Source organism: Ranitomeya variabilis, chromosome 7 (assembly GCF_051348905.1).
Source record: "Ranitomeya variabilis isolate aRanVar5 chromosome 7, aRanVar5.hap1, whole genome shotgun sequence".
Lineage (NCBI taxonomy): Eukaryota > Metazoa > Chordata > Amphibia > Anura > Dendrobatidae > Ranitomeya > Ranitomeya variabilis.
In genome coordinates, this window is record NC_135238.1 from 165,082,842 (window position 1) to 165,104,837 (window position 21,996).

Sequence of the window (21,996 nt, forward strand, 5' to 3'; positions counted from 1 at the left end):
GCACAGCCGCCACACCCAGCACAGCCACGCACAGCCGCCCCCAGCCACGCACAGCCGCCTGCACTCAGTAACGCCACGCACAGCCACGCCCAGCCGCCCGCACCCAGCACAGCCACGCGCAGCCGCCCTTGCACAGCACAGCCACATACAGCCGCCCGCACTCAGCACAGCCGCCCGCACTCAGCACAGCCGCCCGCACTCAGCACAGCCGCCCGCACTCAGCACAGCCGCCCGCACTCAGCACAGCCGCCCGCACTGATGGGGGCGCAGCATGGAGCAGCACATGATAGGATGGGGGCGCAGGATGGGAGCACATGACAGGATGGGAGAGCAAGATGGGAGCAGCACATACCAGGATGGAGACCATATACCAATATAAATGCTCGCCACCCGGGCGTAGAACGGGTTCAATAGCTAGTATATATATATATATATATATATATATATACACACACACACACACACACACACACAATCCTCTAATTTTGCACCCTTTTAGAATAGAAAGAAAACGTAAAGAGTTTTAATGTGTAGAATATATAGTATGCACAAACATTCCGAGTGTAGACTCGAGTCTATAGGCATACCATGAGGAAGATGTTCAGTGTCATCATCATCTTCATCGTCATCATGAGGATAGAACAATCTGCTTTTCAATGGATCTTTAATATCACTCTTTCGTTTCAGCAAACCCTCAAGGTGCAGACACAACAGAACGTCTAGATGACAAATCAATAATGTCAGGCTGGTGAGAATGAACAAGGCACATGGCACTGGAGATGTAGTCAGTATTGAGGGTTACCAGAAGGTAGGGACAAGACGGGGTGGAAGGATGGATCTCTCTCACACACATCTCGTTTTACCAGCACAGGTTTCTGAGTCTCGTCACAACGGAGCCCAATGGAGCTGTAGTTTACGGGTTGCCATGACTTGTTACTTCCATATACTGGTTTATGAGCCTGCAGTAATAATAGAAGCCATGTGAATGATAGAAAACACAGGACCGAAGAAGCAAAATCATAATTATTATTGTTATTAAAAGACATCCTAGTAGGCATCATAATGTACAGTACAGTCCAAGTTTTAGGCAGGAGTGGAAAAGGAGAATGCAATAAAAAATAAGAGTGTTAATAGTTAATTTTTACCAATTGATATAATGCAAAGTGAATGATCAAAAGAGAAATCTAAGTCAAATCGTTACTTGTTGTGACTAGAGATAAGCGAATTTGATCGGGTCCCTGCTTATTCGGTGAGCTATAGTGCTTACACAATAAGCTATAGGGGGAACCCGGATACATGGAGGCTCCTTTATATATTCACTAGCTGAAGAGCCCAGCGTTGCCCGGGCATAGTAACTAACTGTGGTTAGTTACCGTATTTTTCGCTTAATAAGATGCATCCGATTATAAGACGCACCCCCAAATTTGGTGAAGAAAAATAGAAAAAAAATATTTTTATGTTAAATGGGGGTCTGTTTTATAATGCCAGTGTCAGTCTTACAAATCATATATATGTCCCTCATCCTGGTATCTATATAACCCCCATCCTGGCACATGGCCCCCCTGTGCTGGTACATGGCCCCCCCTGTGCTGCTACATGGCCCCCCCTGTGCTGCTGGCACACTGCCCCCCTGTGCTAGTACATTAGCCCTTGTGCTGGCACACTGCCCCCCTGTGCTGCTGGCACATAGCCCCCCATCCCTTCCTGGATATGGCCCCCCTGGGCACGCACATGGCGCCCTCTCTCTATATGCCCCCCTGCTGGCACGCACATGGCCCCACCCCAGTCACTATATGCCCCCCTGCTGGCACGCACATGATAAAGTAAACACTTAACTCACCTTCTGATGATGGCTCCGTGCTCCCAATTCCTCTGTTGTGCTTCCTGTTTCCTGGGCATACGATCATGTGACCTGGGAAGTGCCACAGGGCAGCTGGGAGCACAGAGCCATCATCAGAAGGCGAGTTAGCTGTTTGTTACTTAATCATGTGGTGACAGCAGGGAGGCATGTAGAGTGACCGGGGAGGGGGGGAAGCATATTCATGATTGGAGGGGGGAGTGCAGGCACATGCGATATGTGCCGCTCCCTTGTCAACCAACTCGGCGCGGCTTCAGCACCGAGGTGATGGACAGCGTGTGCAGTGAATATTATATGAGGCTAATAATAATAATAATAATCTTTATTTTTATATAGCGCTAACATATTCCGCAGCGCTTTACAGTTTGCACACATTATCATCGCTGACCCTGATAGGGCTCACAATCTAAATTATAATGAGCGGGAGCACGTGACCTCCCGCTGTATCTGCAGCCAGCCCACCCCAGCCCCCTGACACAGCAGCCCCCTCTCCTCTACAGCACAGCACAGCACACAGATTCGGACTGTAAGACGCACCCTCCACTTTCCCTAAAAATTTAGGGGAACAAAAGTGCATCTTATAATCCGAAAAATACGGTATAACAAATAGTCCAGTGCCTATATACCCATCATACACATCCTCCATCCCATAGTCCCCTGCCCATATACCCATCATACATATCCTCCATAGTCCAGTGCCAATATACCCATCATACACATCCTCCATCCCATAGTCCCCTGCCCATATACCTATCATACATATCCTCCATCCCATAGTCCAGTGTCCATATACCCATCATACATATCCTCCATCCCATAGTCCCCTGCCCATATACCCATCATACATATCCTCCATCCCATAGTCCAGTGCCCATATACCCATCATACATATCCTCCATTCCATAGTCCAGTGCCCATATACCCATCACACAACCCATAGTCCCCTGCCCATATACTCATCATACACATTCTCCATCCCATAGTCCCCTGCCCATATACCCATCATACATATCCTCCATCCCATATACCCATCACACATCCTCCATCCCATAGTCCCATGCCCATATACCCATCATACATATCCTCCATCCCATAGTCCAGTGCCCATATACCCATCATACATATCCTCCATTCCATAGTCCAGTGCCCATATACCCACACAACCCATAGTCCCCTGCCCATATACTCATCATACACATCCCCCATCCCATAGTCCCCTGCTCATATACTCATCATACACATCCTCCATCCCATAGTCCAGTGCCCATATACCCATCACACATCCTCCATCCCATAGTCCAATGCCCATATACCCATCACACATCCCCCATCCCATAGTCCCCTGCTCATATACTCATCATACACATCCTCCATCCCATAGTCCAGTGCCCATATACCCATCACACATCCTCCATCCCATAGTCCAATGCCCATATACCCATCACACATCCCCCATCCCATAGTCCCCTGCCCATATACTCATCATACACATCCTCCATCCCATAGTCCAGTGCCCATATACCCATCACACATCCTCCATTCCATAGTCCAGTGCCCATATACCCATCATATACATCCTCCATCCCATAGTCCCCTGCCCATATACCCATCACACATCCTCCATCCCATAGTCCAGTGCCCATATACCCATCATATACATCCTCCATCCCATAGTCCCCTGCCCATATACCCATCATACACATCCTCCATCCCATAGTCTAATGCCCATATACCCATCACACATCCCCCATCCCATAGTCCCCTGCCCATATACCCATCATACACATCCTCCATCCCATAGTCCTGTGCCCATATACCCATCATACACATCCTCCATCCCATAGTCCTGTGCCCATATACCCATCATACACATCCTCCATCCCATAGTCCTGTGCCCATATACCCATCATACACATCCTCCATCCCATAGTCCTGTGCCCATATACCCATCATATACATCCTCCATCCCATAGTCCTGTGCCATACACATCCTCCATCCCATAGTCCAGTGCCCATATACTTATCATACACATCCTCCATCCCATAGTCCCCTGCCCATATACCCATCATACACATCCTCCATCCCATAGTCCCGAGCTGGGTGGCGCTGAGCAGGGAGTTCCTGGAGTTGTGCTGTTATGTAACCTGGCAGTGCGGCTCTGTGTGCGGCCGCTGATGATGCGATTTTCTACGCCGGTAACAATAGAGCGCGGCAGTAATAGAGGAGGGGGGATTCATTTCTGTCATGTCTGGGGGGCAGACAATGGCTGGAGCTTATGTTCCCGGGGATGCTAGGTTTCTCCCACCCGGTCAGTGTCTGCTGAGGTGTTGTGGAGTGGGAAAACTGTTGCTCATAGCAACCAATCACAGCTCAGCTTCTTTTAAACAGCTCTGGTGAAATGAAAGATGCTTAGTGATTGGGTGGGGCTACGTGTAGTGGGCGTGGCTGATACACACATGCTTAGTGATTGGGTGGGGCTATGGAGTGGGCGTGACTGAAACACATACACTCATCTATATATATATATATATATAAGCAGCATCGTGATTACTCGCTAATTCCGCCCCCTGCACAGTAGCTCCGCCCCCACACATCACCACACACAATCCCACCCCCCACCACATTACCACACATAATCTCGCCCCCCACCACATTACCACACACAATCTCGCCCCCCACTACATTACCAGATGAGGCTCCATCCCCACACATTACCACACGAGGCTCCATCCCCACACATTACCACACGTGACACGAGGCTCCGTCCCCACACATTACCACACGAGGCTCCGTCCTCACACATTACCACACGAGGCTCCATCCCCACACATTACCACACGAGGCTCCGTCCCCACATATTACCACATGAGGCTCTGTCCCCACACATTACCACACAAATCCAGTTTGCTTTTCATTTTACACTGTGAATAAAATGTATTAGTATTATTCTGATTTTGAATTATTATTATTGTAATTAACTTCATTTTAAGTTAATTTACCACCTGCATAAGCGCTATTGAATGTTGTAATTATTTACTCTAGTTTAATCACTAGCAGCGTTAATTAGATAGCAATGAGCATGCCGAGCGTTAGCTGGCTGGAAAAAGCTAGTATATATATATATATATATATATATATATATATATATATATATATATATATATATATATATATATATATATATATATATATATATATATATATATATATATATATAGATAGAAATACAGCTCAAAATAATTTTATAAAGTAGATCATCCCTCTAATAAGTACAAAATATAGGAAGAAGAATCAATCAGCGTTCAGCTGGATTCTCTAAACACAAGGGACAAATCTGAATACTTTTAGAAACTATGCCCATAACATTTAGGTTGGCTTGTAAAGAGTGGTAAGACTGCTGGCACAGGGAATGCATTCCTAGAAGACATGGCTGGACACAAGCCTCACCAAATGGAAAGGCGCACAGCCTGGAAACAATCTGTACAGGTTCCGCTTGTGAAATAACAGCAGAGGTCTGGTCCGGGCTGAGCTGCTCCTAATGGTGGAGGAGGCCTTCATGCGAATCCGCTTCCTTTTTCTTACTAGCTGCTGCTTGCAGAATCTATTCCTGGGGCTCACTCCTGCCTTCCGCAGCTTTGATGCTCTAAAAGAAAGAAAATCCTTGAATCATAACTAAAAACAAGACTGTTCCCTAAGTCTACTGCCCCTGGAGAGTGGCATTTTATTGCTGTCTATTAGTGATGAGTGAACACATAGACAGTAGTGATGAGCGGATGTGCTGGAATAAGGTGCTATCTGAGCATGCTCAGGTGCTAGCCAAGTGTCTTCCGCATGCTCAAAAAATATGTTCAAGTCCCGGAATCTGCATGTCTAGCAGCTGTTCGACAGCCACAACACATGCAGGCAAACACCTGTGAAACATGCAGCCGCAGCGACTCAAACATATTATTCGAGCACGCGGAAAACACTCGGTTAGCACCTGAGCATGCTCAGGTAACACCTTATCCCAGCACGTCCGCTCATCACTACTGTCTGTGTGTGTTGGCTTTTTCCCTAGTAGGTGTACTGATGTTCTGCGCAATCACTAAGCCTTACCCATGAGGACCTCTTGCAGCCATCATTCCATTTGCATAGGGCTTATCAGGGCTAGTAGGAGACAGACTAACAGGGATGGAGTTAATCAGACTGCTGACCATTTGAGTCAGTTGAGCGCTCTGAAAAACAAGACAACATATATGAATGAACACAGAGTGATAACATGAACCCCACTTCCATAATATGCCTCCTATGTCCCTACAATGAACAACATCCATGGTACCTTCCTCTAAGGTACCACTTACGTTTTGCAGACATACTGGTTATTTCACGACTCACGTCATGCTGAGACGTCTAACACTGTGTCCAGCCAGCAGCGTTTACTGATTGAGGGTAGGTGCACACAGAGTCAGAATAAAGTGGACCGATGCAGACTACTATAAATGTCCTACAAATGTCTGTGCTGTTCCTGACCTAAGGATCTGGGCTTTTAGTGGAGATAAATCGGTGCTGCACTTTATGTATATGATCCATAGTAGGCAGTGCTGTGGAGTCAGAGTCGTGAAGTCAGGGAAATTGAGGAGTTGGAACTTTGGCTTACTGACTTTACAGTCCTGGTCCGCAGAAGTGCACCTGCACTTCCGGTCTGCTCAGTTGATGGGGCATCACTGAAGTCATGCTAATTGATAGCTGGCTCCCCGCAGTTAGGTAGCAGGGAGCCAGCTGTCAATCAGCGGGATACTGGCGCCCATCAACAGAGAAGAGCAGAAGACGCTGCTCTGCCAACGTGAAGTCAAAGGAAACAAACGGAATCACAGGCAGGAGCTGTCCGTGACCACTCTGAGCCAGTAGACATTGGCGCAAGGCAGCACAGACCGGTAGTTAGCAACTTCCTGCCTGTAAGTTCTTAGTCCATACACAAAAATATTAAGTCTCAGATAACCCCTTTAAATGTTAACTTAATTTGGAAATATGCACTACATTTCCTGTACCGATACTAACTCTATTAGAGCCAATATTATGGAATAGAGCTGTATTCACACTTCTTCTGGTTGCCACTGAAGTCAGTCAAATAGTTTACTCCCATATATTCACTATGACATAACTGAAGATTTCAAAATTTGGAGGTACATTTTGAATTCTATATGCAGTCTGTAAAATAATGGATAAACGTGTCCTTGTATGTAGCCAAGCCCCATAAAGACCTGTCCATTTTGGACCTTAAAGGAAACGTGACAGCAGATACATGTTGCCCGAACCATGAACAGTGTGCATCAGACACTGGCTATATTTCAGCCAGGTATGTTTGACTTGGAAACGCTACAGAGTTTCAGAAAAAGACATACTGTAACAGCGGACAGGGATGGTGGCTTTAAAAGTCTGTTTTTCAATGAAACGCCGCAACACTTTAGAGCCAAACATACCTGGCGGAGATAAACAGCCCGTGTCTGATACATGCTGTTCATGGTTTGGGCACGTAGCATCAACCCTTCTGAGCTGTTTATATGGACTTGTACGTCATAGGAAGCTGAATAAAATGATACCTTGATGTTACAGAACCCCCCAGCACCAAGAATATGTTATGCAGTGTATGTATATATAATGGTTTCCATGTGAAATGCATCAGTCCACAGGCTGTGCCCCTGGACAAGATATTTTCCTTCTGACCTCCCCCACCTTCACCTCTGTAATTCCCACAGTAAATATTGGCAGGCTCAGGCCCCCTGCAGCTATTGTAATGAATGTCTGGGCTGTTTTTCTATTGACCCGCCCCTGTAACTGTGTGTTATATTCTGTGTTCTGTGAATAAAGTGTGTTCTTAGACTGGAAATACGTGGAGTAGCAGTCAGCTTTTATATGCTCTCATGTAATCAAGAAATTCCTGCCAGCGTCCTTCATTCAGACTCTAGCCAAAGCAGAGTGGACCTCCTGACCCACGGGGTGGTACTGAAAGAGGTACTACAGCACGAAGACCCCGTTACACTTGATATCTGCGATCTGATGTATTCCAGAGAAATCTATGTTTCTTTTATATGCAATATTCAGGACTATGGGCCGGACATAGACCTCCCCTGAGAACCTCCCTCCAGAGATTATTGTAAATGAAAAGGGAACATTACCAGTGTGAGACATGTAACTAACACAGAAGAGTATGACTGGACTTTGTCTCCTTACAAACATTTGCTGCAGCTCTCACAGCTCTGCTGTATTACAGCCCTGTCTGCCTGTGAGCTGGAAGCTGAGAGGAACCTGCAGATGTGTCAGGTATAATCACACACAGCTCTGCAGCGAGATCAGGAGAGCCGAGAGCGGCCATCACACTGGAAACGACCCCCTTTTTTATTTGAAATAATTGTGTGTGATTATACCTGACACATCTGCAGGTTTCTCTCAGCTTCAGCTACTATCTCACAGGCAGCCAGAGGTGCAATACAGCACAGCTGTGAGAACTGCAGCAAATGTGGTTGTAATGAGACAAAGCAGTTCTGCTTTTCTGTGTTAGATATATGTCTCACACCGGTAACACCTCCTTTTATTAAAACTAAACTCTGGATGCAGATTCGTGTCCTAACCATAGTCTTGAATAGCTCATTTACATAAAAAAAAGTGAATTTCCCTGGAATTAGACATTGGATTGCAGATGTCAAGGTATCATTTTATTTAATTACAAGGCAACTTTACAACTTTTTTTTTTCCGTTTGAAAAAAAAAAAGTGGTAAATAATATCATTAGCTGTCGGAAAGTAACAAATAAAAAAAGGGGACAGGTTCACTTTAAGTCACTAGCTAATGAGATTGCATTTCAGGGGCTGAGAGTGATTCCATCAGTTTCTGGCTAGCGATCAGTGAAGCAAGTTTTCAGTACAGATCATTTACAGCAATAAACAGCACTGTGAATGTGGTCAGGCCACAAAATCCAGGACGCACAATCCGGGACGCCTCCTGAGAAGGTGCAGTAACTTCATGAAGTTAATTGTAAATCCAGATTACAGATTTCTCATCCAGCTAATGGCGTTTTCTCTGCCAGCGAGATGAAATAGCTTCACGGATCTCTGGTTTACAATTATGCGGCACAATGAAGCACCACAGTTTCTGGACTTTATTACCTGTTTCTCTATGTTTCTCAGGAGCAAGGTCGGGCTGCTTGGAGACATTTCTAAATCCGTTGCTGGAGGTGGATTTTTTGCCTCTGGGGGTGTTGCCAGCCTCTCTGCAGGCCATTGAGAAGTCCCTGGCAGATGGGAGTCTTCCCCGAGAATGCAATTTGAACATTCCTGAAACACCAGAGTTCCCTGGGAGACAGAAATAAAACCTGTCCAGATAAGCAATGGTAACATTTAGCGTGATTGTTCCTAAAGAGGCCACCCACGGACAGAGGCATGTTTGGAGGTGGAGTGATAAACTATAATTTAGCGTGTAACATAATTACACACAGGCCCAGCATTTCACACCGCAGATTAAGGAACCCATGTGAGAAGAAGAAGAGAACCAGAGAAATAAGGAGTGGAAGTCACAAAATCTGACCTTCATCCCCGAGCCAATTTCAGTTTTCGTTTTTTTTCCTGCCCTTCTTCCAAGAACCATAACTTTTTTATTTTTCAGTCAATATGGCCATTTGAGGGCTGTTTTTTTTAATGAGCAATGAGTTGTAATTTTGAGTGACCCCATTGATTTTACTATATAGTGTACAGGAAAAATAGATTCCAACTGCAGTGAAATTACAATAAAAGTTCAATTTCACAGTTTCTTTTGTATTTTTTGTTTTTTTATTTACCACGTTCACTATATGGTAAAACGGACCTGGCAGTATGATTCCCCAGGTCAATACGAGTACACAGATACCAAACATGTATAGTTTTTTCTTTTATTTAAGTGGTGAGAAAAAAATTCGGAAATTTGCATGAATAAAACATTTTGCTTTTGTCATTATTATTTTTTTTGAGAGCCGTAACGTCTTCATTTTTCAGGATATTGGGCTGTGTAATGGCTGATTTTTTGTGCCCTGAGCTGACGTTTTTATTGATACTATTTTGGGCTGGATGCGCTGTTTTGATCGCCTCTCATTGCAACATTGTGGCGGCAATAAAAACATAATTCTGAAGTTTTGATTTTTTTTCTCATTAAGTAGTTTACTGATCTGATTAATTTATTTCATATTTTTATACAGTGAACAATTCTGAAAGTTTTTAAATCACAAAAGGTCATAAACCTAATAGAAAAGAGAAGTATTAGTCGGGTAGAAAGGCAAAATGAGCGATTGTAAATGCACAGTGCAATATAATATGGATGACTGCAATATATTAAGAGGATTCAGTGACATTTCCATTAGGCAAGACACACTAGTCTTCAGTAGTAAAGACTGGGTACCTTCTTGTCTCGTAGTTGAATACGTAGATCAGCCAGTTGATGAATTTTGCATTCCAGTTCTGCAATCTGAGCCTGAAGCCAGCTCCACCGGCTGCCAACATCTGCTCTCCCCGAAAGCCACTTCCATTCTGCAGGACTGTGTAGAAAAATAATCCACTTGATAACTGATATAAAATATTATTTCTTAACACTGTTCTATCTATACACTGTATCTTATTACTTAAGGCTACGTTCACATTTGCGTTGTGCGGTGCAGCGTCGGCGACGCAACGCACAACGCAAATGTAAACGCATACACAATGCAGCGTTTTGTGACGCATGCGTCCACTTTTGCATGGTTTTTGGCGCAGAAAAAACTGCATCATGCAGCGTCCTCTGCGCCCTGACGCATGCGCTACAGTGACGCATGTGTCACAAAACGCAAGTGCAATGCATGTCCATGCGCCCCCCATGTTAAATATAGGGGCGCATGACGCATGCGTCGCCGCGGCTGCGCCTGACGCAAAGCTAATGTGAACGTAGCCTAAGACTGACAAATTCTTCAAAAATAGGCCAAGCATGGTGTAAGAAAAAAATATTCATATATACAAGGGGTGTTCAATAATTTATCTACCTGAATATGAAAACAATTTTCTGAGAAAATTGAGCTTACTACTTTTCAGTGTAAGGCTATGTGCACACGTTGCTGATTTACTGCGGATCGGCAGCGTTTTGATCCACGCAGAAACACTGCAGATCCGCAAAGTGATTTACAGTACAATGTAAATCAATAGGGGAAAAAATGCTGTGCTAATGGTGCGGAAAAATCCACATGGAAAACGCAGCGGATTGAAAGAAGGAGCATGTCACTTCTTTTGTGCGGATCTGCAGCGTATCTGCACCCATTCCATTATAGAAATCCGCAGGGATAAAAAAAAAAAAAACGCATGAAATCCGCAACAAACACGCACAAAATCCGCATATAAAAACGCATCAAATCTGCACCTACGTTTTCTGCCAGGAGATGCAGATTTTGTGCAGAAAATTCTGCACCCAAATCTGCAACGTGTGCACATAGCCTTAGTGTGTGGAAGGTAAGATGTATTAGGCTATGTGCACAGGTTGCGGATTAGCCTCTGGAATTTTTTGTGCGGATTCTGCATCTCTTGGCAGAAAATGCAGGTGCGGATTTGATGCGTTTTTTATGCAGATTTTGTGCGGATTTCATGCGTTTTTTACCCCTGCGGATTTCTATAATGGAATGGGTACAAAAACGCTGCAGATCCGCACAAAAGAAGTGACATGCTCCTTCTTTTAATCCGCAGCTTTTCAGTGCAGAATTTTTTGCACCATCAGCACAGCACTTTTTTCCCTATTGATTTACATTGTACTGTAAATCACTTGCGGATCTGCAGCATTTCTGCATGGAAAAAAAAAGCTGCGGATCCGCACTAAATCCGCAACGTATTGATAGCCTTATTCTGCTTCGCCTTCTGTGATCGGATGCCCTCAGAATAGAAGACTTTTTGCTTTTGCAAGAATCTTGTTACTACTTCTTTGATTGCATTATCATCAGGAAATTGTTGTACTTGCAGAAATTTCTTCAGGTTCCAAAACAAAAGCTAATCACTAGGAGTCCGGTCTAGTCTCTAGGGTGGATGGTTAATCTCCATGATGTTGCGTTCCCCGAGAGCAGCTCGTGATTTGTGACATATGTGAGGTGGTGCATTGTCATGAAGCAGCAGTCTCCGGTAATTGTTGCCTTGTGTGGCATGAATTCTAGTAGTAAAATGTCTTCTGGATCCAAAAACACTATTGTCATGATCTTTCCAGCTGACTGCTGGATACAAAATTTCTTTACAATAGGCGAGACCTTGTGCTTCTATTGCATGGACTTGTTTGGTCTCAGGACCATAGTGGTGGATGCATGTTTCATCACACGTATTAATTTGAGAATTGAAGTCTCTTGGATATGCTTGTATAAGTGGGAACACCCTCTTATAATTAGGGATGTGGTTGTATTCAGAATTAGCCAATGACCTTTACATTCAGAATTAGCCAATGACCTTTACACTACACAGCCGCCATCATTTACCGTGATTCTGATTGACCCCATATAAAGTATACCTGTTCTAGAAGGATTTTCCAAATATTTTCCTTATTGTTCTTTACAGCAAAACCATGATTCACAACCAGCTTACAACACAGCAAAGACATCGTTGAAAGGGTACATCAAAGTAAAAGATTAAGGGTATATATATATATATATATATATATATATATATATATATATATACATACACACACACATATATATATACATACATACATACACATACACAGTACAGACCAAAAGTTTGGACACACCTTCTCATTTAAAGATTTTTCTGTATTTTCATGACTATGAAGATTGTAAATTCACACTGAAGGCATCAAAACTATGAATTAACACATGTGGAATTATATACTTAACAAAAAAGTGTGAAACAACTGAAATTATGTCTTATATTCTAGGTTCTTCAAAGTAGCCACCTTTTGCTTTGATGACTGCTTTGCATACTCTTGGCATTCTCTTGAGCTTCAAGAGGTAGTCACCGGGAATGGTTTTCACTTCACAGGTGTGCCCTGTCGGGTTTAATAAGTGGGATTTCTTGCCTTATAAATGGGGTTGGGACCATCAGTTGTGTTGAGCAGAAGTCTGGTGGATACACAGCTTATAGTCCTTCTGAATAGACTGTTAGAATGTGTATTATGGCAAGAAAAAAGCAGCTAACTAAAGAAAAACGAGTGGCCATCATTACTTTAAGAAATGAAGGTCAGTCAGTCCAAAAAATTGGGAAAACTTTGAAAAGTGTCCCCAAGTGCAGTTGCAAAAGCCATCAAGCGCTACAAAGAACCTGGCTCACATGAGGACCGCCCCAGGAAAGGAAGACTAAGAGTCACCTCTGCTTCTGAGGATGTTTATCCAAGTCACCAGCCTCAGAAATCGCAGGTTAACAGCAGCTCAGATTTGAGACCAGGTCAATGCCACACAGAGTTCTAGCAGCAGACACATCTCTACAACAACTGTTAAGAGAAGACTTTGAGCAGCAGGCCTTCATGGTAAAATAGCTGCTAGGAAACCACTGCTAAGGACAGGCAACAAGCAGAAGAGACTTGTTTGGGCTAAAGAACACAAGGAATGGACAATAGAGCAAAAGGAAATCTATGCTTTGGTCTGATGAGTCCAAAATTGAGATCTTTGGTTCCAACCACCCGTGTCTTTGTGCGACACAGAAAAGGTGAACGGAAGGACTCTACATGCCTGGTTCCCACCGTGAAGCAGGTGTGATGGTGTGGGGGTGCTTTGCTGGTGACACTGTTGGGGATTTATTCAAAATTGAAGGCATACTGAACCAGCATGGCTACCACAGCATCTTGCAGCGGCATGCTATTCCATCCGGTTTGCGTTTAGTTGGACCATCATTTATTTTTCAACAGGACAATGACCCCAATCACACCTCCAGTCTGTGTAAGGGCTATTTCACCAAGAAGGAGAGTGATGGGGTGCTATGCCAGATGAACTGATGGTTTGGGGTGAGCTGGACCGCAGAGTGAAGGCAAAAGGGCCAACAAGTGCTAAGCATCTCTGGGAACTCCTTCAAGATTGTTGGAAGACCATTTCCGGTGACTACCTCTTGAAGCTCATCAAGAGAATGCCAAGAGTGTGCAAAGCAGTCATCAAAGCAAAAGGTGGCTACTTTGAAGAACCTTGAATATAAGACACATTTTCAGTTGTTTCACACTTTTTTGTTAAGTATATAATTCCACATGTGTTAATTCATAGTTTTGATGCCTTCAGTGTGAATGTACAATTTTCATAGTCATGAAAATACAGAAAAATCTTTAAATGAGAAGGTGTGTCCAAACTTTTGGTGTCTGTACTGTATATATATATATATATATATATATATATATATATATATATATATATACACATATATATACACATATATATACACACAGTGGGGCAAAAAAGTATTTAGTCAGTCAGCAATAGTGCAAGTTCTGCCACTTAAAAAGATGAGAGGCGTCTGTAATTTACATCATAGGTAGACCTCAACTATGGGAGACAAACTGAGACAAAAAAATCCAGAAAATCACATTGTCTGTTTTTTTTATCATTTTATTTGCATTTTATGGTGGAAAATAAGTATTTGGTCAGAAACAAAATTTCATCTCAATACTTTGTAATATATCCTTTGTTGGCAATGACAGAGGTCAAACGTTTTCTGTAAGTCTTCACAAGGTTGCCACACACTGTTGTTGGTATGTTGGCCCATTCCTCCATGCAGATCTCCTCTAGAGCAGTGATGTTTTTGGCTTTTCGCTTGGCAACACGGACTTTCAACTCCCTCCAAAGGTTTTCTATAGGGTTGAGATCTGGAGACTGGCTAGGCCACTCCAGGACCTTGAAATGCTTCTTACGAAGCCACTCCTTCGTTGCCCTGGCGGTGTGCTTTGGATCATTGTCATGTTGAAAGACCCAGCCACGTTTCATCTTCAATGCCCTTGCTGATGGAAGGAGGTTTGCACTCAAAATCTCACGAAACATGGCCCCATTCATTCTTTCATGTACCCGGATCAGTCGTCCTGGCCCCTTTGCAGAGAAACAGCCCCAAAGCATGATGTTTCCACCACCATGCTTTACAGTAGGTATGGTGTTTGATGGATGCAACTCAGTATTCTTTTTCCTCCAAACACGACAAGTTGTGTTTCTACCAAACAGTTCCAGTTTGGTTTCATCAGACCATAGGACATTCTCCCAAAACTCCTCTGGATCATCCAAATGCTCTCTAGCAAACTTCAGACGGGCCCGGACATGTACTGGCTTAAGCAGTGGGACACGTCTGGCACTGCAGGATCTGAGTCCATGGTGGCGTAGTGTGTTACTTATGGTAGGCCTTGTTACATTGGTCCCAGCTCTCTGCAGTTCATTCACTAGGTCCCCCCGCATGGTTCTGGGATTTTTGCTCACCGTTCTTGTGATCATTCTGACCCCACGGGGTGGGATTTTGCGTGGAGCCCCAGATCGAGGGAGATTATCAGTGGTCTTGTATGTCTTCCATTTTCTAATTATTGCTCCCACTGTTGATTTCTTCACTCCAAGCTGGTTGGCTATTGCAGATTCAGTCTTCCCAGCCTGGTGCAGGGCTACAATTTTGTTTCTGGTGTCCTTTGACAGCTCTTTGGTCTTCACCATAGTGGAGTTTGGAGTCAGACTGTTTGAGGGTGTGCACAGGTGTCTTTTTATACTGATAACAAGTTTAAACAGGTGCCATTACTACAGGTAATGAGTGGAGGAAAGAGGAGACTCTTAAAGAAGAAGTTACAGGTCTGTGAGAGCCAGAAATCTTGATTGTTTGTTTCCGACCAAATACTTATTTTCCACCATAAAATGCAAATAAAATGATAAAAAAAACAGACAATGTGATTTTCTGGATTTTTTTTTCTCAGTTTGTCTCCCATAGTTGAGGTCTACCTATGATGTAAATTACAGACGCCTCTCATCTTTTTAAGTGGTGGAACTTGCACTATTGCTGACTGACTAAATACTTTTTTGCCCCACTGTATATATATATACACATACATACATACATACATACATACACACTAGATGGTGGTCGGATTCCAAGGCATCGGGTATTCTAGAATATGTACGGTATGTAGTTTATTTATGAAGTTTTCAGAATAATGCAATTTATACACAGGATTCGGCTGGCCAGGCGCGACCAATTGGCGAAGCGTGGCTCAAATTCTGTGCCAATTCGAGGCCGGACTGCGCCTGTCGCTGATTGTTCGCGGCCAGCCGGGCGTGACCAATCAGTGAAGCCAGGGCCGGCTTCAGGTTTTTGAGGGCCGTGGGCGAAAGAGCCTCAGTGGGCCCCCTCTTTAACACATACCACACGATTCATGATGCACAGATACAGCAGAGAAATATACCACAGCCAAGTAGCATATAACATAGCCCACGTAGCATATAGCACAGCCAGCCTAGCATATAGCTCAGCCACGTAGCGTATAACACAGCCACGTAGCATATAGCACAGCCCACGCAGTATATAGCACAGCCCACGCAGTATATAGCACAGCCCACGCAGTATATAGCACAGCCCACGCAGTATATAGCACAGCCCACGCAGTATATAGCACAGCCCACGCAGTATATAGCACAGCCCACGCAGTATATAGCACAGCCCACGCAGTATATAGCACAGCCCACGCAGTATATAGCACAGCCCACGCAGTATATAGCACAGCCCACGTAGTATATAGCAACGCCTACGCAGTGTATAACACATCCCACGTAGTATATAGCACGGCCCACACAGTGTATAACACAGCCCAAGCAGTATATAGCACAGCCCACATAGTATATAACCCTGTGTGAGCTCTGACTGGAGGGCGCACTGACAGAGTAGGAAGGGGCGAATTCGCGGCCGGACTGTGCCCGTCGCCACGTGCCGTGCCGGCCACGACCAATCAGCGATGCGGGATTTCCGTGACAGACAAACAAACAGACAGACAGATGGAAGTACCCCTTAGACGATTATATATATAGATTATATCCATCCATCTATAAGCAATGCCCAAGTCCTCCACTACTCTTCAGGCTTCCTCTTCCGGTATATGAAGGGCATATGACTGCAGTGGCCAATAATTGGTGGTGTGGCCAGTGATTGGCTGCAGCAGTCACATGTATGAATGACTGTGGTGCCCAGTAATTGGCTGCAGTGGTTACAGGCTTCTTCCCACCGAATGAGGATCTTTGCATTCCTGACCTATCTTTTTTTTTGTATACAATTTACAAATTCGGGATTAGTTTTTTCTTAGAACTCTGAGCTGTTGCATTTTATAAATTTATTGACAACTAGGTGTTAAGAGTTTGACAAAGGGAATGGTAACACCCAATTGTCAATTTATTACTTTTCTGGAAGAATTATAGGGGAACCTATAGGGCAATGCAGAGCTTTTAGTAAAGATCGTCTAGAATTGTTATTCCAAGGGAAATAACGATATTTACTGGGACAGACAACTTAAGCCTGGCGCCATGTTCTTTTTATTTCTATCCACACTATGTTGGCACACTAGTAGCACTTACCCCAGATGCGGCCCAAGACTCCATCCAAGGACTGCACAGTACACTAAATGTCCTTGAGCTGGCCGCACACAGTTGTCCTCCATTACGGTTTACAGGAGACATGAACACTCCACATTAAAGGGATACTGTACATTCAAGGTCACAGCACAACAGAGTTATGTCCAGCACATGGAATAAAAACAGTTCTGGCTTTAGTTAGAAATCCATTCACACATCTATACTGGAGAAGGATGCAGCAATTAGTAATATTGCATGCTTATTCATAGAAAGACATTGCGGCGCATGTACAGCATAAGCATTAGTACCGATTATTTGACTCATTCTTCTGTAAGGATGTTTTATTGGATTTATGAAATTGCCTTTATCCCATGTGCTGAACATAGATGTCCAATGCTGGGAGTATACAGCGAGGAGATTTGCAGGATCACTGGATTTCAGTGCACAAGAACTGTGGTGAGCTGATTTATCTCATACACTAGCAAGAGAAAAAAGTTCCTTGTGTTCTGTATCCATTAGATGTTATAGCAATGAAATTACGATTTATATAAAAGGAAGACGTTAAAAGGGGTTAAAACTAATAAAATAAATACTCATCATCCTCAGCTATCCCACTTCAGTGCTTACTTGGGGCAACTCACCTGTCCTGGCTCCAGCGCCAGACTTTGCTTCCTCCTTCCCTCTGTGCTAGTACCTGTCACGTTACATTAGTAATCCGGCATGCACCTCTGATGTCATCATCCAAGGTCTTTTAAAAGAGGCCCTTTCATCAAGTCAATAGTGGCCAGGTTAGAGCTTATTTTGTTCCTGCTGCTCCTCTGAGCATTCAATTTGTTGTGTTTTTTTTTGTTTTTAAAGCCACCATACAATTCCAGAGATAAGGCTTTTATTTAGTGCTAATTTTTATGGTTTTTATTGGGATGGTGCCCGTCCAACTCTCTGGGGGCACGTCTTTAAGCTGCACTGCATTATTACCATGTCAGACATGTCTCTCTGGTAAAGACCATAAAAATTAGCAGTGAATAAAAAGGCTCATATCTCTGGAACCAGCAGATTACAAAAAACGATACTCAGTGGAGCAGCAAAAATAAAATAAGTGCAAAGACTGACAAGTTTTGACCCAAAATTCCATGCTACTTTCACATGCTGTTCAGGAGACAACCCATACTTCCGACATGGCTTTGCTACATTGAGGTGTTTGATTCTCGGCTCAGCTGATCCTGAATGCTATCCACACATCTAGCTCTCCTAATTGTTTGCTCAGCTCTGCTGTTCCTGAATGCTACCCGCACATTCAGTTCAACTAGTCCAAGGTGCCTGATGGTCTCTTCGGCTCTGCTATCCTCACATCCAGCATTTGCTACTACAAAATATCTGATTGTCTACCCAGTTATGCTGTTCTTTATAGGTGTCCAACCAGCAAGGTACCCGATTATCAACTTACGGTAGCTATGCTATTCCTGAGTGCTACTCTGCTTCTCATGGTACCTACTATTAGTCTCTGCTGATTCAAGGTGCTGTACAAACACTCAACTACATGTCATTAAAGTGCTGTCTGCACACTCGCATCTGCTGCATCCAGCACTTTCATCTCTGCTCATACACGAGCTGTTCTGCCTATTCAGCTCTGCTGTTCCAAATGCTACCTGGCAAGACTAGCTCCACCGCAACAGTGCCTCCATCCGTGCTGCTCACCCTAGCAAACAGCTTAGCAAATTCATCTTATAAGGTAAGCCCGTGACACCCAGTTTCCGTTCTGTGCTTCATGGTCCTGTCCTCAATATACAGCTCTGACAAAAATTAAGAGACCACTGCAAAATGTCCAGTTTGTCTGATTTTTCTCTTTATAGGCATATTTGAGTAAAGTATAAATTGTTATTTTATTCTATAAACTACTGACAACATTTCTCTGAATTTCCAAGAAATAAATTTTGTATTTTTTTTCTAAAAAAGGAGAAATGGTCAAAATTAAAAAAAAAAAACCAGTGCTTTCAGATCTCAAATAATGCAATGAAAACAAGTTCATAATCAGAAACTACAATACTAATGTTTTAACTCAGGAAGAGTTCAGAAATCAATATTTTGTGGAATAACCATGATTTTTAATCACAGCTTTCATGCGTCTTGGCATACTTATCACCAGTCTTTCACACTGCTTCTGGCGCAAAAATGTAAGCAGTTCTTCTATGTTTGATGGCTTGTGACTATCCATCATCCTCTTGATTACATTCCAGAGTTTTTCAGTGGGGTTCAGGTCTGGAGATTGGGCTGCCCATGACAGAGTTTTGATGTGGTGGTCTCTTAATTTTTGCCAGAGCTGTATCAGGGAAGTTTGGAAATGCCCACACAGCTAATTGCTGGTTGAGGCAGGTCATCATTGTCCAAGTTAAGATGAGAAAGCACAGACCAGTTGAGATCAGGTGGGCATCAGAATGGTTTTTACAGGGTCACTAAGTGTGAACATTATTATTATTATTTTTTTTTTAACTGTTCAGAGCCCTTTTATGAATACATCATATTGACTGGAAAACTCCTTTAATCCTGTTGTTGATACCCACAAAAAATGCCCAGGTCTAAAATATATTGGTGAAGTGGATTATAGCAACCAATGAGAGTTTCTACAATATCTAACCGAGGCTATTCAATAGTGCGTTAATAAGCTGACAGTCAGTCACGTTGACCTGGTGGTTATGCTTACCAGATAATGTGACTTTTGTAGAACTGAGGGGAAAAAAAGTATTATCAAAATCTTGGGCTGTGAAAACTAATAATCGTCCGGAAGATAATAAAGCCCCTGAATTGGCGAGCCACATTATCCGAGCTCAGAGAGACGTCTCCACGTTTCCATGGCACAGCAGTTTACTCAGCCACCCCACTGCTGGGAATAAAGGCACTAGTAAGCACATTTAATGTGACCTCGGAGGCCAATTAAATCACTTTAAAGGCCTACATGTATCCGCGCTGAATCACAGCAATTTTCTGTGTGGGCAATTTTCCGTGTGGGCAATTTACCATGTGGGCCTCTTTCCAAGTGGGCATTTTTCTGGTCACCGGTTCACTCAACTATCCCCACCGAAAACACATGCACACTCATCAGAGGTGAGCATGCAAGAGTATGAGACAAGCAGGCGACATAGCTGTCGGCCTAGCACTTCACACACATGAACATTCAGAGTTGTCCGATCAGACCGGCCACCATATCTGCCACTACCGTCGGTGGTGCACTAGCATACTTAGAGCAACAAAGATGCAAAGTCCATGCAGATGTTGTCCTTGGAGGGAATTGAACCCCAGACGCCAGCGCTACAAAGCAGCAAACACCTGTGTTGCCCACAAATGACCATATAGGATAGCATTAATGAGCACTATATGGTACATCATATTGGGTGAGCGTCACATGAAGGTGCTGTACGAGCCTTGGGTAAACTCTACAGACTTTCTCCAGACTGAATGTCTCTGCACTTCTAGCCTATTTTTATTTATTAACTAAATGTCTAAAATTTGCTGCCAAGTGTTAACACATTAATTACAGGATTCAAGGCCTCCTTCACAGTGGCCCACATTACTTGTAGGACATAGTGTCTGAACACCAGGCCTTTCAGGCGGCTTAGGCACGCAGGAGGTTATTTGCTTTTAGATTTTGGTTTGCTTAGTGAACTTTGTTTAATAACCTGTGACTACATGCAGGCAGCAACTTGCCACCCGATAATTACACGCGGAGCAGGCCACCTAGTAGTGGGCGAGTCCCGCAGAAGCTAGACATGGAGTCATACTGGAAGATTTACACCACCGCGTGCTAAAGTGGGAAACAGTATCTCAAGAAAGAAAGATGTTCTGTCAAAGTCTATCCGGATAATCGCTTAACAAGAAATTCAGGTGTGAAGGTTTCCCTAAGGCCGGAGTCACACTACAGCGAGATACGGCCATTATACGGTATGAAGCATCATATGGGGCCATTATACAGTATGAGCACTACATATGGCCATTATACAGTATGGAGCACTATGTGGGGCGATTATACAGCACGGAGCATCGTGTGGGGTTATTATACAGTATGGATCGCTATGTGGATCTATTATACTCTATGGAACATCATGGTAAACAATAATACTGAAGCTGAAAACATAGTAACACCAACCATTAAATTAAATGCACCAAAAACAAAAAGTTTTGACAGGCTAAATATTTTATGGACACTATATAAATTGCAATAGGCACACCAGAACAAAAAACGGAGCAATGGTCCAATAAAAAAATAACAGTTTATTAATTCAAAAATTACATACCGTATATCAACACAAGTAAAAAAAGAGTAGGACATTCAATATATATATATATATATATATATATATATATATATATATATATATATATATATATATATATATATATATATATATATATATATATATATATATATATATATATATATATATATATATATATATACACACACACACATACACACACCAGGCGACAATGAGGGGCACAGTAAGGACAGGGGCTGCACACTGGCTCATTCAAGTGGGACAAATATGGGTAAGAGCCTGGATCATGCGACATAAGTTTATCTTTTCAGTGTATGCATGTATTTGGCCGAGTGGTTTGTTTACTTATT

General features: G+C 43.3%; 1 protein-coding gene across 3 annotated transcripts in view; it reads right to left on the reverse strand.

Annotated features, from left to right (window-relative positions):
* The window catches only part of KANSL1L (KAT8 regulatory NSL complex subunit 1 like), a 185,023-nt gene that overhangs the window by 39,704 nt on the left and 123,323 nt on the right, over positions 1-21,996 (reverse strand). For all 3 annotated transcript variants that reach the window (XM_077272230.1, XM_077272229.1, XM_077272231.1), the window contains exons 3-8: positions 10,262-10,397; positions 9,001-9,186; positions 5,955-6,073; positions 5,307-5,502; positions 803-959; positions 588-719 (exon numbers count right to left, since the gene is read on the reverse strand). In XM_077272230.1, the coding sequence (XP_077128345.1) occupies positions 588-719; positions 803-959; positions 5,307-5,502; positions 5,955-6,073; positions 9,001-9,186; positions 10,262-10,397 (926 nt within the window). The remainder of the gene's footprint in view (positions 1-587; positions 720-802; positions 960-5,306; positions 5,503-5,954; positions 6,074-9,000; positions 9,187-10,261; positions 10,398-21,996) is intronic.